Raw genomic sequence first — 14,936 nt, 5'->3', positions numbered from 1 at the left:
CTGGGGGGAAATGGCTGTGTATGTGCAAAGGAGAACCTCCTGGTAGATGAACGCTTAATTTGGGGGAAAGATTCTGTCAAGTTCTAGAGGAGAGTATAGGATTCTTCCCCCAAATTTGGGCTTTTCCCAAAGCAAATTCATGCTGCAAGAAGAAGCTAAAAGCCTCCATTATTTTGTTGGTGCCACTAAATCAGCTTTGGTCAGATGCTCTGCACATCAAGAGGAATTGTGCAGAGGATTGTCTCCTATAATCAAAGTGCATTTTAATTTAGATTTAAAAAAGCTGAGGCAGGAGGTTATTATGTTTTTATCAGTAGAGCTTGGTATAATTTCTTAGCAGTGCTGCATATTTTAAAATAAATTGATTTTCCACATATACCTACATATACACAGACACACATTTATGTGTGTGTGTACACATGTGTGCTGCACACATTCTGTCTAATTGAAGAGGATGTTTTTAAAAGTAAATAAAACTGACAGTTCTTAGTAATTGTAGGTGACTATAAGTTTGGAAGGCCTTCCCTGATAGCTCAGTTGGTAAAGAATCCGCCTACAATGCAGGAGACCCTGGTGTGATTCCTGGATTTGGAAGATCTGCTGGAGAAGGGATAGGCCACCCACTCCAGTATTCTTGGGCTTCCCTTGTGGCTCAGCTGGTAAAGAATCCACCTGCAATGTGGGATACCTGGGTTGGAAGATCCCCTGGAGAAGGGAAAGGCTACCCACTCCAGCATTCTGGCCTGGAGAATTCCATGGACTGTATAGTCCATGGGGGTCTCAAAGAGTTGGACACAACTGAGCGACTTTCACACACACACACAGGAGTTTGGAAAGCAAAATTAGCTTTCATCCTCCTGTGGCTGCCTGTAATCTGTGCTTCACTAGAAGTACCACTTGGACAAGTCCTTGGGAGCCTTTGGTTATCCTTCCTTGTCTGTCACATAGTAACTGGGGGAGGATGACCATCTTAGAAGCTAGGTCACCATAATATCTGAGATCGCCTGTACACAAGCCACAGTCAAGGTGATGATGCTTGCAGTCCTGCAGGCCTGCTCTCAATTCCTGTGCTCTCTGGGCTCCCTCCGCCCTTACCTGTGCTTCATGCCTGCAGCTGGCTGTTCCTCCAGTACTCTTACTGGCTTTGAAGTCCCAGGAACTTTAAGACCAACAGATGTCCTCCTGGTATTTGGAAAGAACAAAGTCATGGTCCACTCATCTTAGTGTCCTTGGACAAAGTCATTTAATCTCACTGAATCTTTGCTCCAACCTGTGTGTCCACTGGGCTAACCAGGGTTTCTCAGTCTTAGCATTGTTGATTCGTTGTTCAGTCACCAAGTCGTGTCCAACTCTTTGTGACCCCATGGACTGCAGCACGCCACGTTTCCCTGTCCTTCACTATCTCCTAGAGCTTGCTCAAACTCAGTGTCCACTGAGTCGATGCCATCCAGCCCTCTTACCCTCTGCAGCCCCCTTCGCATCCTGCCCTCAATCTTTCCCAGCATCAGGGTCTTTACCAGTGAGTCGGCTCTTTGCATCACATGGCCAAAGTATTGGCGCTTCAACTTCAGCATCAGTCCTCCAGTGACTATTCAGAGTTGATTTCCTTTAGGATTGACTGACTTGATCTCCTTGCTGTCTGTCCAAGGGACTCACAAGAGCACTGTTGATATTTTGGGTTATATCATGCTTTGTTGTAGGGGGCTACCCTGTACATTACAGAATATTGAGCAATAGCTCTGGCCTCTAAGATCATGGAATCTGGTCCCATCACTTCATGGCATATAGATGTGGAAACAGTGGCTGACTTTATTTTTCTGGGCTCCAAAATCACTGCAGATGGTGATTGCAGCCATGAAATTAAAAGACGCTTACTCCTTGGAAGGAAAGTTATGACCAACCTAGATAGCATATTAAAAAGCTGAGACATTACTTTGCCAACAAAGGTCTGTCTAGTCAAAGCTGTGGTTTTTCCAGTGGTCATGTATGGATGTGAGAGTTGGACTATAAAGAAAGCTGAGTGCAGAAGAATCGATGCTTTTGAACTGTAGTGTTGGAGAAGACTCTTGAGAGTCCCTTGGACTGCAAGGAGATCCAACGAGTCCATCCTAAAAGAGATCAGTCCTAGGTGTTCATTGGAAGGACTGATGTTGAAGCTGAAATTCCAATACTTTGGCCACCTGATGCGAAGAGCTGATTCATTGGAAAAGACCCTGATTCTGGGAAAGATTGAGGGCAGGAGGAGAAGGTGATGACAGAGGATGAGATGGTTGTGTGGCATCACCGACTCGATGGACATGAGTTTGGGTAAACTCCGGGAGTTGGTGATGGACAGGGAGGCTTGGCGTGCTGCGGTTCGTGGGGTGGCAAAGAGTCGGACACGACTGAGCAACTGAACTGAACTGAACTACCCATCAGGTGCCAGTATGACATACCCCCTCCTCCTGTTATGATAACCACAAATATCTCTCAGTTCAGTTCAGTCACTCAGTCATGTCTGACTCTTTGCAGCCCCATGAATCACAGCACGCCAGGCCTCCCTGTCCATCACCAACTCCCGGAGTTTACCCAAGCTCATGTCCATCGAGTCAGTGATACCATCCAGCCAATCTTATCCTCTGTCGTCCCCTTCTCCTCCTGCCCCCAATCCCTCCCAGCATCAGAGTCTTTTCCAATGAGTCAACTCTTGGCATGCTGTGGCCAAAGTATTGGAATTTCAGCTTTAGCATCAGTCCTTCCAATGAACACCGAGGACTCCTTTAGGATGGACTGGTTGGATCTCCTTGCAGTCCAAGGGACTCTCAAGAGTTTTCTCCAACACCACAGTTCAAAAGCATCAATTCTTCAGTGCTCAGCTTTCTTCACAGTCCAACTCTCACATCCATACATGACCACTGGAAAAACTATAGCTTTGACTAGATGGACCTTTGTTGGCAAAGTAATGTCTCTGCTTTTGAATATGCTATCTAGGTTGATCATAACTTTCCTTCCAAGGAGTTAGCGTCTTTTAATTTCATGGCTGCAATCCCATCTGCAGTGATTTTGGAGCCCAGAAAAATAAAGTCTGACACTGTTTCCACTGTTTCCCCATCTATTTGCCATGAAGTGATGGGACCAGATGCCATGATCTTAGTTTTCTGAATGTTGAGCTTTAAGCCAACTCTTTCACTCTCCTTTTTCACTTTCATCAAGAGGCTCTAGACATTACCAAGTGTCTCTCAGGGGTCAAAACTGTTCCATTTGGGAACCAATGGGCTAAGATGGCTTCCAAATACTTACTAAAAACTTTTCATCTTTTTTTTTCTGTGTGAGGAAGATGCTTTTTTTCTGCAAGGGCTATTTATATGGAAAAGTGAGAGAATTCATAAAAGTGCTTTGAAAAGAGATTATACAGTTGTTCAGCCTTATATTGGTATTTTTCATTTTAAAATGCAGTATGGCATTTAGTCCTAGAATGGCCTAGGAGTTCCCATTCTCCAGAATCATCTCCCATGCCTCCACTTCATCAAGACCCTCTTCACCTTTTGGGGGTTCTTGACTGGGGGGTTCACAGACCCTTAAGGAATCTGAAGATAGTGTATTTCTATAATCCTATGTATTTTATTTGATGTGTTCAAAGAATATTATTGTGAGGGGGCCATAGGCTTTAACCACCCTGTCAAAGAGGTCCAAAGGTTAAGAATTAGCCAGACTTCAACCTTCCCATTGATGAATGTTCTTTGAGTGTTGACTGTAGTGGTTTGGGCAGAAGCAGGTAAACAAGGCAGACTCTCTCAAGTCAGTGTACGCGACTCATCTGATGCCCTGATCCTCCAGGGTAAGGCTTACCCTTGCTGACTAAGCCCTTCTGTGGCTATTTTTGCTTCTCTACTCTAGCTTGCTGGTGCCAGCCATCTGTGTTCACTCACCAGGCCTCCAGGGTAAGGCATTTGCGTCTTTCAAGGCTGTCTGTAGGCAAACCTGTAGGTTACAAGGATGGCTCTGTAGGGCTTCTCCCTGAGCCTGGTAGAGATGCCATAGCTCTCCTACACATGCTTGATAGTGCACGCCTTTGGGTGTATGTGTGGCTCAGGATCCTAGTAAGGTATTTGGGCTCCTGTATTTAACTGGTAGAAATCTACAAGATAATACTATCCAACAACTCTTAGGATCACCTCCTGGAGGCCACACGCTAGTTTTCAAATGTTTATCTCTGATAGTTTTTTCAAAGCTAAACTTTTATTGTTTTATATCTCATAATCAGCTATGTGAGGTAGGTGTTTGATTTCAGTTTTATAGGTGAACAGACTCAGGGCTTCCTGGTAGCTCAGTGGTAAAGAATCTACCTGCAATGCAGGAGTCGCAGGTTTGATCCCTGGGTCAGGAAGATCTGGAGAAGGACACAGCAACTCACCCCAGTATTTTTCCCTGGCAAATCCCATGAACGGAGGAGTCGGGTGAGCTACAGTCTATGGGGTCGAAAAGGAGTTGGACACAACTTAGTGACTAAACAAGACTTAGGTCGCATAGCCAGTTGGTAGCAAAACAGTTTCGGTCCACAGAGTCCAAAGCCCATGTTCTTTCCACTATTTTATGCTGCCTGGCAGTGTTGGAGACAGGGCAGAGAATATACTGGGGATGGTTCTAAAAAATCAAAGGTTCAATTATAAACTGCCTGCAGGAATACCCCAGACCATGCTGGGCTCTGGAAGGGCTTCCAGGCCATGAGGGTCTTTATGTTCCTTTGGTTCCTCAGTTGGGTTAGAGTGACCAGAATGAAGACCCTCCCACAAACCCACAGCATCCACTGCAAAACCGGCAGCCTTTATCCTGAGCCCATTCCAAACTCCTTGTATACCCTGCGGGTTGATGGAGAATCCAGTCATGTCGGAGATGAGTAGCTGCTGTTTAAAGTGTCTGGAGAATGGCTGTGGGTTGCCCCCTCATGATCTTAGTGCTGATAAACCAAGATAAATCTTCCTCCAGTTTTTAAAGGGGGAAGTCTATATAGCACCTATTCCCTGAAGAGTTTTTCCCTTAAGATAACACATACCTTGCTCATAACACATGGGTTTCAGCAGCTAGTCACCATGATGGCTTGGTAAGAACTGATAGAGACATTATCAGTGACTATTGGGACTAAAAGAAAGTCCAATCAAAGCAGGTGTCAGACATCATCAGCTCTTCCGAGCCCTCAGAGGTACTGATCAAGTGTGAAACGTGCTCTGCTCCTGTGTGGGAGATTGAACCATTACCGCATACTTCCTGTTGCTGTTTATTGAAAGGGATATTCTTAAATGCCACGACAGCATTTACTCTATTAAATGTATCACACTCCCAGAGTTTAACAATACTATAGTACCTTAAGTGGGGAATACACAAAATAAGGGACAGAGTAATTGTAGAGACAGTTTCTCCCCCAAATACTTCAGCAATCAACATAATGCATGTCTTTCTGGTCCATAATCATTCCCCCTTCCTTCCCTCCTCCCACCCCCACCATTGTTTGGGCAAATGCATATTCTAAGGCAGATGCTTCATGCATGACGTTCTCAATGCGTAAGGAAAGAGAAACACACTGTGGAAGGAAACATGAGGGTTGTTTAATACTACAGAAGTGAACGGGCTGACTGCTCCCTGTGTGTGAGATACGTGCTCACCCAGCAAAGCCGATGCATGGCACAGCGACCACGCTGCCTTGGAGTTCAGAAGCACCTTCTGTAGAGGAAGAAAGGCCCATGTTCCTCATACTCAGAGCGGTGGACCCACAGCGGTTGGAAGCCCTGAAGCGACGCCAGGATGGAGCCCCCAGTCCACACTGCCGTGTCTCTCTCCGGCAGCACGCTTACCTGGGGGGTGTCATTGGGACACATGCTGCTCAGTTCCTTCTGCAGACGGTTAGGGAACCCGCTGAGCATAGTGCTCCCCCCGCAGAGCAGGATGTTGCCCATGAGGTCTCGTTTGAGGGCGATGTCACACTTGTTGAGGCAGGACACCGTCTGGGTGTGGAGGCCCAGCTGCATGGACTTGATCAGAGAAGGCTTGAAGAACATCTCCGAGCAGAGGAACCTTTCCTGGCACAGGTAGATTGCCTGCCCATCTGGCAGGGTATACTGGATCATATGCTCAGTAGCTGGGACTTTCTTCTCTTCAATGGGGTCCAGGGCCACAAAGCAGCATTTCTTCTTGATGTCCTCCACGATGCCCAGCTGGCCCTCGGTGAAGTGTTTCCCTGCAGTGTTCATCAGGCACATCAAGTAGGTTGTCAGGTCGGAGCCCGCATAGTCCAGCCGTCCGGTGATGCTGGGCAGAGGGTAGCCCTCGTAGATGGGAACTACGTAGGACACGCCGTGGCCGACCTCCACCACCAGGCCGGAGGTCCTGCCGTAGGAGTACATGGACAGGCGGGACTGGTAGGCGATGTGCATCGCGGGTGTTTTGAAGGTCTCAAACAGCATCTCGGCATACTTCTCCCTGTTGGTGTGTGGGCTCAGGGGTGGATCTGAAACCAAGACTGCGTGCTCCTCTGGGGCAATCTTCATTTCCTGATGGAAGAGATACTCCCAGATATCCTGCACTGTATCCCAGTCCACAATGATGCCATGTCGCAGAGGGTTAATCAGCTTGAGACGAACCTCTGGGTTGATAAGCTCGTGCCCCACGAATGTCTCCTTGCGATTGTCACCGGTTTTGGCGGTCTCCATGTAGGGTTTGCCCACTGTGGTTGAGATCCTGTGGGTGGGCTTTGGCAGCCCGGCAAAGCCACATTTACAGTAGCCTGTGCCAAGGTCCACGACCACAGCTTTGGTCAGCTCTAGCTTGGGCTTCTTGACCTCAGGTGACGTCGTAGGTTCTGGCTCTGAATGGTCCCGGCGCACCCACACTGCCCGCTTGGCTGGGCCATCCTTCAAGGAGGCGGTCTGGAGGACCTGTGTCTGTGGGGAGGCCTGCTCTCCTACTCTCTCGGATAGCCCATCCCCTATGACTGCTGCCTGTGGCGCCCACACGCTCTCGAGAGCCATCTTGCTCTCAGAGAGTTCCTCAATCCCACCGGCCTCAAGGCCTGAAAGGCTGAAATAAGAGGGCAACTTGAGAATTTCTCCAGTGGTGACATCACTGATTATGACATAATTGAGTGTCCCAGGGCTTTCTAGTTACTGGGAACCTTTGTCTTGTGTTAGGGTATATTTGAGATAAGAGTTTTTGAAGTGATTTACTTTTTTCTAAATTTTGTAATAAACCTGGCTTATCCAAGCAGTATTTCTTGAGTGCTCGCTCTGTGCAAGGCAGGCAGCAGTGAGGGGAAAAAAAGGACAAAAATCTCTGCCCTCATAGAACTTATCTTCTAGTCAGTGGGGGTTGGGGGAGAGACAGACAATAACCAAAATAAATATATGGGGATGTGTGTGTGTGTGTGTTAGTTACTCAGTCGTGTTTGACTCTTTGTGACCCTGTGGATTGTAGCCCTTCAGGCTCCTCTGCCCATGGAATTCTCCAGGCAAGAATACTGGAGTTGGTTGCTATTTCCTCCTCCAAAGGATGTTCAGGGATCGAACCTGGGTCTCTTGCATTGCAGGCAGATTCTCTCATCAGGCTTCACAGGCCATTGCTAGGACTTTGGCTCTAACTCTGCATGAGGCCAGAAAGCACTGGAGAATTTTGAACAAAGACTTGATACCATCTGACTTAGGACCAATTGCTGCTATGGCAACTCTGCCAAGCACTTACAAAGGTAACATATTCACAGATGCCAGGGATTCAGATGTGGACATCTTGCGGGGGGGGGGGGGGGGTGGTCATTATTCACCCTGTGCCCCTTGACCTGTGCATCCCACTTCACTAAGACCCTCGAAGCCTGGCGTGCTCTGTTTTACAAGCTCCTCCCCCACTGCCCATGCTCGCCGTCCTTAGCCGTCTGCGTCGTCAGTTGAATCGAAGCCCTTACCTCTAGCATTTGCAGTCCCCCCGAGCCCTGATGGCTCAGCAGGTAAAGAATCTACCTGTAATGCAGGAGCCTCCAGAGGTGTGGGTTTGATCCCTGGATCGGGAAGATCCTCAGGAGTAGCAAATGGCAACTCACTCCAATAGTCTTGCCTGAAAAATCCCATGGACAGAGGAGCCTGGCAAGCTACAGTCCAAAGGGTTGCAAAGAGTTGGACATGAGTGAGCACACATACCTAGTTGCCTCCATGACCTCCTTATCCTCGTCTATTTTTCCAAACACTAACTACTGGAAACTCTGCACCATACTTCCCTCAGAACCTTTGCTCAGGCTGCGCTCCCTGCCTGGGATGCCTTTCCCTCCTCTAAGCTACCTGACAGGCACCCACTTACCTTTCAGTACTCTATGTGGGCACCCCCTCTCTGCAGAACCTTCTGACTCCCTCCCTCTGTGCTCCTGTGTCCTCCCAACAGACGTCCACCTGCAAACTCCTCTGCATCCATTCATCTTCCCGACTAGACTGGGCACTGCTTGTGGCCAGGTTGCTATCATTAGAGCTCTCACACGCTTCAAGGAGACCTGGTACATTGAAGTTGGAGGAACATGGGTTATAGCACAAACACGCCAAGGGCTGTTTGCTCTTGGGCAAGTCATTTGCATTCTGAACCTTGATTTCCTCAGCTCTGCCTGTCTCCCAGGATTCTGTGAAGTGTCATGCGAGGTGCCTGCTACAGTGCTTGGCTCACTGGGCTGTGTGTGTGCTGTGCTAAGTCGCTTCAGTCATGTTCAACTCTTTGCGACCCTATGGACTGTAGCCTGCCAGGCTCCTCTGTCCATGGGATTCTCCAGGCAAGCATACTGGAGTGGGTTTCCATGCCCTCCTCCAGGGGATCTTCCCGACCCAGGGATCGAACCTGTATCTCATACATCTGCATTGGCACTACATCCAGTAGTGGGTTCTTTACCACTAGCGTCACCCGGAAGCCTTTGGCTCACTACTGGGGCTCAAATATTTATCACCCTTTCATCAAGCTGAGGTGATCAGCTAGTGAATGGGGGATTAGGAAGAAGCATATAAGGTGAGAAAGAGCAGAAACCTCTGAGACGCAAGTGTGCTTGGATTTCTAAAACTGTGCTGGCCACCGGCTCTGTCCTGGAGCAAAGTTGAGTTAGGCCGATGGGGTGGGGGGTGGGGGGGCAGATAGATCAAGGGCCTGCCCAGACCAAGCCCACCCCCCACCCCCCCGCTACAACTGCCAGAATGGACCAGCCCATGTGACATCACAATTCTAAGGGGTTGCCGAGTCACTGCTAGAGACAGACCCTCATTTCTCCCCAGGGAGCTCTAGGATGTGGATGTGAGACAGGTGAGCAAGGAAGGCAGATGGCGACAAGGAACAGCTCTAGCCCCAAGCCGATGGGCACGGCTCAGGGGGACCCGGGAGAGGCAGGCACACTGCCAGGTCCTGATGCTGGCATCCGGGACACAAGTTCGGCCACTCAGCTGAAGATGAAGCCCAAGAAGGTGCGCAAGATCAAGGCACTCATCACTGACCTGGGCTCCCAGTACTGCAAGTGTGGCTACGCGGGCGAGCCAAGGCCCACCTACTTCATCTCCTCCACGGTGGGCAAGCGCTACTCGGAGGCGGCCGACTCCGGTGACACCCGCAAGGAGACCTACGTGGGCCATGAGCTGCTCAACATGGAGGCGCCTCTGAAGCTGATCAACCCGCTCAAATATGGCATCGTGGTGGACTGGGACTGCATCCAGAGCATCTGGGAGTACATCTTCCACACGGCCATGAAGATCCTCCCCGAGGAGCACGCCGTGCTGGTCTCTGACCCCCCGCTCAGCCCCACGAGCAACCGGGAGAAGTATGCGGAGCTGCTGTTTGAGACCTTCGGCATCCCTGCCATGCACGTGACGTCCCAGTCGCTGCTGTCCATCTACTCCTATGGCAAGACCTCCGGGCTGGTGGTGGAGAGCGGGCATGGCGTCTCACATGTGGTGCCCATCTCTGAGGGCGACGTGCTGCCGGGCCTGACCAGTCGAGCCGACTACGCGGGCGGCGACCTCACCAACTACCTACTGCAGCTGCTCAACGAGGCCGGCCACAAGTTCACTGACGACCACCTGCACATCATCGAGCACATCAAGAAGAAGTGCTGCTACTCGGCCCTCAAGCCCGAGGAGGAGCTCAGCCTGTGCCTGGAGGACCTGCGCGTGGACTACGAGCTCCCAGATGGCAAGCTCATCAGCATCGGCCAGGAGCGCTTCCAGTGCGCCGAGATGCTCTTCAAGCCCACCCTGGTAGGCAGCAACCAGCCCGGCCTCCCCGAGCTCACTGCCGCCTGCCTGAACCGCTGCCAGGAGGCGGGCTTCAAGGAGGAGATGGCCGCCAACGTGCTGCTGTGCGGCGGCTGCACCATGCTGGATGGCTTCCCCGAGCGCTTCCAGAGGGAGCTGAGCCTCCTCTGTCCCGGGGACAGCCCTGCAGTGGCCGCGGCTCCCGAGAGGAAGACCTCCGTGTGGACCGGTGGCTCCATCCTGGCGTCCCTGCAGGCCTTCCAGCAGCTCTGGGTCAGCAAGGAAGAGTTTGAGGAGCGGGGCAGTGCGGCCATCTACAGCAAGTGCTGAGCAGCGGGGTCCCCACCGGCCAGGTCTGGGGGCAGGCAGCCACAGGCCACTCTATACACATTTACAGAATTTCACATAAAATTTTAAAGTGCGGTGGCTCCTGTCTGGTCTGGATTTCTTGCTCTAGGCTGATAGCAGAAGGTGGGGAGGGGGAGTTGGGCTTTCAGTCTGTATCTGCTGGGTTGGGAGCAGCAGGGGCGGGGATGGGGGGTGGGGGGAGGCTCACCAGCCCCTCCCCCTCTGCCCTCTTCCTGAGGGTGACATCATCATAGAGCCCAGAATGTGGCCTCTTGTTCCATTAGCTCTTCAGGGTTCAAAGCCCAATCCAACTGACACTCAAATTGCTTGCTCACCCATAGACCAAGGGGAGAACAAAGGCTCAGATTAAGGGACTGGCTTGGGTTACAAAGTTATGTGATGGGTGGGACACTCAAACTAGGTGTCTCCTGTCTTTGCCCCTGATGGTCGCCTGCCCACAGCTTTATCACTGCTTGACTGCCTCGCTAACCGTCTGCCACTGGCCCCCCACCTCCCCACCAAAGGTACAGCCCATGGGTGTCTCCTGAGTGGGAGGGGCCATTTCTACCCATCAGTGGCCCTCTCCTTTTAGACTCCTGCCAAAACTGTGGCTATTTTTACAGCGTCACAGAGCCACTGAATCTGGAAGATGTTAGAGAAACCAGAAGGTCATTTGGAAATCATTCGGTTCTCTCCCTCCTGTAGAGATGTGGAAACTAAGGACCAAGAGGGAGGGGGCCGTGTCAGTGGTTGAGCCTTGGGTCTCCTGACCCAGGTCTTGATTATTTCCAGGAGGGCTTCCCAGATGATGCCAGTGGTAAACAACCTGCCTGCCAACGCAGGAGACGTAAGAGATGCGGGTTTGATCCCTGGGTTGGGAAGATCCCCTGGAAGAGGGCACGGCAACCTATTCCAGTATTCTTGCCTGAAGAACTCCATAGACAGTGGAGTCCATGGGGTGGCACAGAGTCGGACACGACTGAAGCAGCTTAGTACAGCACACAAACATGGCTGCTTTGGTTTGGGCTGCTATAGCAAAACACCACACGTGGGGTGGCTTGTAAACAACAGAAATCTATTTTCTTACAGTTCTGGAGGCTGGAAGTCCAAGAGCCGGGTGCCAGCATGGCAGGCTTCCGGTGAAAAACTTCCAGGTTGCAGACCCCTGACATCCAGCTACGTTCTCACTTGGTGGGTGGGATGAGGGGTGTCTCTGGGGCCTCTGCTGTTGAGGCACTAATCCCATCCATGAAGGCCTTACCCTCCCAAAGGTCTCCCTCCCCTAAAGCATGACTTTGGGCGTTATGTTTTCAACATAGGAATTTGGGGGTTGGGGACTGGGAGGGTGGAAGCAAACATTTAAACTACAATAATTCTTAATGGTTAGCAACCTTTAAGCACTTAACCAAGCATCTACTGTCAGTGAGACCCAGACTGGAGACAGAAATGACCAGTGTGGCCCTTTCCTCGGGATCACACACAGCTACGGGGGCAGCCACGTTGATAAGGAAACAAGGCCTGAGCTCAGTGTTCCTGGGGGTGGGAAGGTGGAGGTGTGAGTATTGAAAAGCTGCAAATGGAGAAAGAAGTGCTGGGTGTGGTGACCACTTGGTAGCTTTGGGGCTGAAGGAGAAGACATCAAGACTTGCAAAGGACTTGAGCTGGTAAATGACTGTCTGCCTAGAAGAGAAAAGTTTCTGCCTCTTCTCCTTCCCTCACCTCCAGATGTGGGCCCATGACTGGGGGCCTGTGAGAAGAGTCAGTGAAATCAGCCATTGGTGAGCTGTGTAATCTCATGGGCCATCAAGTATCCTTGAGCCACTTCTTACCTTAGACAAAGAGTCCTGATTTGGGGGCATTCTGTGAGGCTACCTTTGTCCCTGGTCCTATGCTAGGGACTGCAGTTTTGGGAAAGAACCAGACATGGTCTTTATCACCTAATGCCCTGGCATCTGGGCCTTCCCTGTTGCCTAGAATTGGGTTTGTAGCCTGGAGTTGGATTTCCTCTGGGACTGACAGGGCCCTGGTGCTATGCAGGGCTCTTGCCTGAAAAGCTTCAGACTGGAGGCTGATGGTGCCAGTCGACACAGTTTATTTGGCCAAACGGTGAAAATAATTTTTTTCTGGAATGTGAATTCTTTCAGTGGGACCTATATTCTTATGTTGCCAAAGTCTCTACCTCTCTGATGTCTTCATACATACCTGCTGCTTCAACATAACTTTTGCTTTATTGGCCAGCATTCATGTCTGTGGCTTGCAACCCAAGAACCTTGGCTCAATATTTCTCCTAAAAGCCTGATGAGATACAGAGAGGAAAGTGGAAGCTTATAGAGGGGAATGTAGTATACCCCAAATCACACAGGCAGTAAGTTAGTGCTGCATGTAAATGTTCTTCCTCATGCTGGTCTTGACAGTCGCTGAAAACAGTGTCTGTGTCTACCGCCCCACCTCCACGATCTGTTCTTCCTCACTCGCTCCATTCTCAACAACTTCTTCTGTCTCCACAGTCACGGCTTCAGTGCTCTCACCTCCTGTTCATCTCCTCTAAAAACATCGCTGTGTGCTATAAAAACATGAATCACTTAAGAGATTCTGATATGAAGTTATTTAAGCCAACCACAGGCATGACAGATTTAATTTTTATAGAAAAATACGGGTCAACACGTTTCAGCTTAGGTGACTGACCACGTGTGTTTATCTCCTCTTCCACCTAAGCTTCACTGAAGTGATAGTAGAGAAATATAGATGTATAACCCACTACAAATGAGGATGGTAGAGGGACTGCAGGAAGCCCAAGATCTGTACTTGATTCTGGAAGGAGGAGAATGGATGCAGGGCAGAAAGGCTGCAGTCTGAAATGTGCAGGTGCTCCCCGCAGGGGAGGGCAACTTCCTGTCCTGAAGGATGAGAAGAGGTTTGAGACTTGGAAATGCCAAGTAGGGGAGGAAGTGTGCGTGACAGTCAGGTTAGTGGAGGAGATGGTAACTAGTGGTCTCTATTTGAGAGCACAGCTCCCCTCTCTCCCTCTGCATAGGTAGAGGGGTGAGCCTGTAAGCGATGTTTTACAGACAAAAAAACTGAAGAGTTCTCGCTGTGATAGCAGTGCTAGTACAGGGAAGAGGAGGAGAGGACTGTATGAAGAGCAGGTCGTGAACCTCACCTGTAGCCCGTTGTGGCACCCCTAACGAGTCACACTCAGGTCTTGCTAACATCCCCCAGGTGGAACCAATAGTTGATGCCCTCCATTTCCCCCCTCATCTCTTACCTACAACTCCCAGTTTCTATATGGGCATCAGATGTGACCCGGGGCTGACTCCCGACTCCAGCACCCAAAGCGAGCATATGACCTAGGTTAAGCCAATCAGACCAGCCCATCTACCTGGCCACAGTGGTTGGCTGGGTGTGAGCATGTGACCTCAGCTGTCCATCTGTCTGCGTCCCCACCCCACAGGGTGAGACACAGACCTTTTGCTTGGAAGGTTGACTTGAAATTGGAGCATATGTGGTGCTGTGGCAAAATCTGTTACCTTCCAGAAGGAAGCCAGCTTGAACCTGACCCACCAAGGAGTGTGGAACTCAGAGAGTCTCAGAGAAAGGGCTGGCTGTCCTGAAGCAAAGTGACCTCCTAGTGAAACCATGTCCAGAGCGCCCTCTGTCATCAGGCCATCAGACTTTCCACCAGCATTCATCCTCATCCCTCAGGTAAGAGTTTGTGTGTGTCTTCCACTCTGAGAACCTTCTAACTGCTTCTGTTTCCTTCTCAACAATGGCACTCCTCCTGAGCAGTCTGCGTGGAGGAGGAGCCAGGGCTGGAGACAACTCTTACAGTTGAAATGTGAAGACCAACTCTTCATTTATTTCCCAACACAAAAGCTATCACATGTGAAGAATTTTTGTCATGGTATTAGAGAATGTCAGATAACATGTTCACACTGTAGAGTAGAAACCGAAGCGTGTCTGTTGGCCATTGGCCTGTATTCCCTTGTTTAGATGTTTGTCCATCTGTGAGGTTAAACTTGAGCTTCTTAAGGCAGGCACTTGGACAGCCTCATTCGTGCAGAGCATGGCATGGGGTGGGTGTTCAGTATGTGCCAATGGAAATGACGTCCTCCAAGTCTGTGAAGCACAAGTTAGAAGGATCTTTCTGCATTTTACAGGTGAGGACCCTGAAGCTTGGAGAGGTTAAGAATCTTGCCCAACTTTACTCACCTGGTAAATCAAAGTCTTGTGTTAAAGGTTTGTGATTCCAAAATGCTTCTCTGCCCTTGTCTCCTTTCTATAAATTTTCCATCTCTTTTACAAGAACAGCTTCCCAGGTGGTAAAGAATCCACCTGCTAATGCAGGAGTCACAGGAGACT

At 50.1% G+C, this 14,936-nt stretch overlaps 2 protein-coding genes across 2 annotated transcripts; one reads left to right on the top strand and one right to left on the bottom strand.

Moving 5' to 3' along the window:
• Positions 1-5,565: 5,565 nt before the first annotated feature.
• On the bottom strand, positions 5,566-7,108 carry ACTL7A (actin like 7A). Its single transcript, XM_019965736.2, has one exon. The coding sequence runs from the start codon at positions 6,999-7,001 to the stop codon at positions 5,685-5,687; it is 1,317 nt and encodes a 438-aa protein (XP_019821295.1). The 5' UTR covers positions 7,002-7,108; the 3' UTR covers positions 5,566-5,684.
• A 2,118-nt stretch (positions 7,109-9,226) lies between these two features.
• Positions 9,227-10,648, top strand: ACTL7B (actin like 7B). Its single transcript, XM_019965735.2, has one exon. It carries the CDS (start codon positions 9,306-9,308, stop codon positions 10,557-10,559), a length of 1,254 nt encoding a protein of 417 aa, XP_019821294.1. The 5' UTR covers positions 9,227-9,305; the 3' UTR covers positions 10,560-10,648.
• The last annotated feature ends 4,288 nt before the right edge of the window (positions 10,649-14,936 follow it).

The sequence above is a fragment of the Bos indicus genome, chromosome 8, assembly GCF_029378745.1.
Source record: "Bos indicus isolate NIAB-ARS_2022 breed Sahiwal x Tharparkar chromosome 8, NIAB-ARS_B.indTharparkar_mat_pri_1.0, whole genome shotgun sequence".
NCBI classification, from domain to species: Eukaryota; Metazoa; Chordata; class Mammalia; order Artiodactyla; family Bovidae; genus Bos; species Bos indicus.
This window is presented reverse-complemented; position numbering and strand designations above follow the sequence as displayed.

What these genes read in the sequence shown, in the direction of transcription:
- ACTL7B (XM_019965735.2), top strand. Translation starts at nt 9,306, where the DNA reads ATGGCGACAAGGAACAGCTCTAGCCCCAAGCCGATGGGCACGGCTCAG.
- ACTL7A (XM_019965736.2), bottom strand. Translation starts at nt 7,001, where the DNA reads ATGGCTCTCGAGAGCGTGTGGGCGCCACAGGCAGCAGTCATAGGGGAT.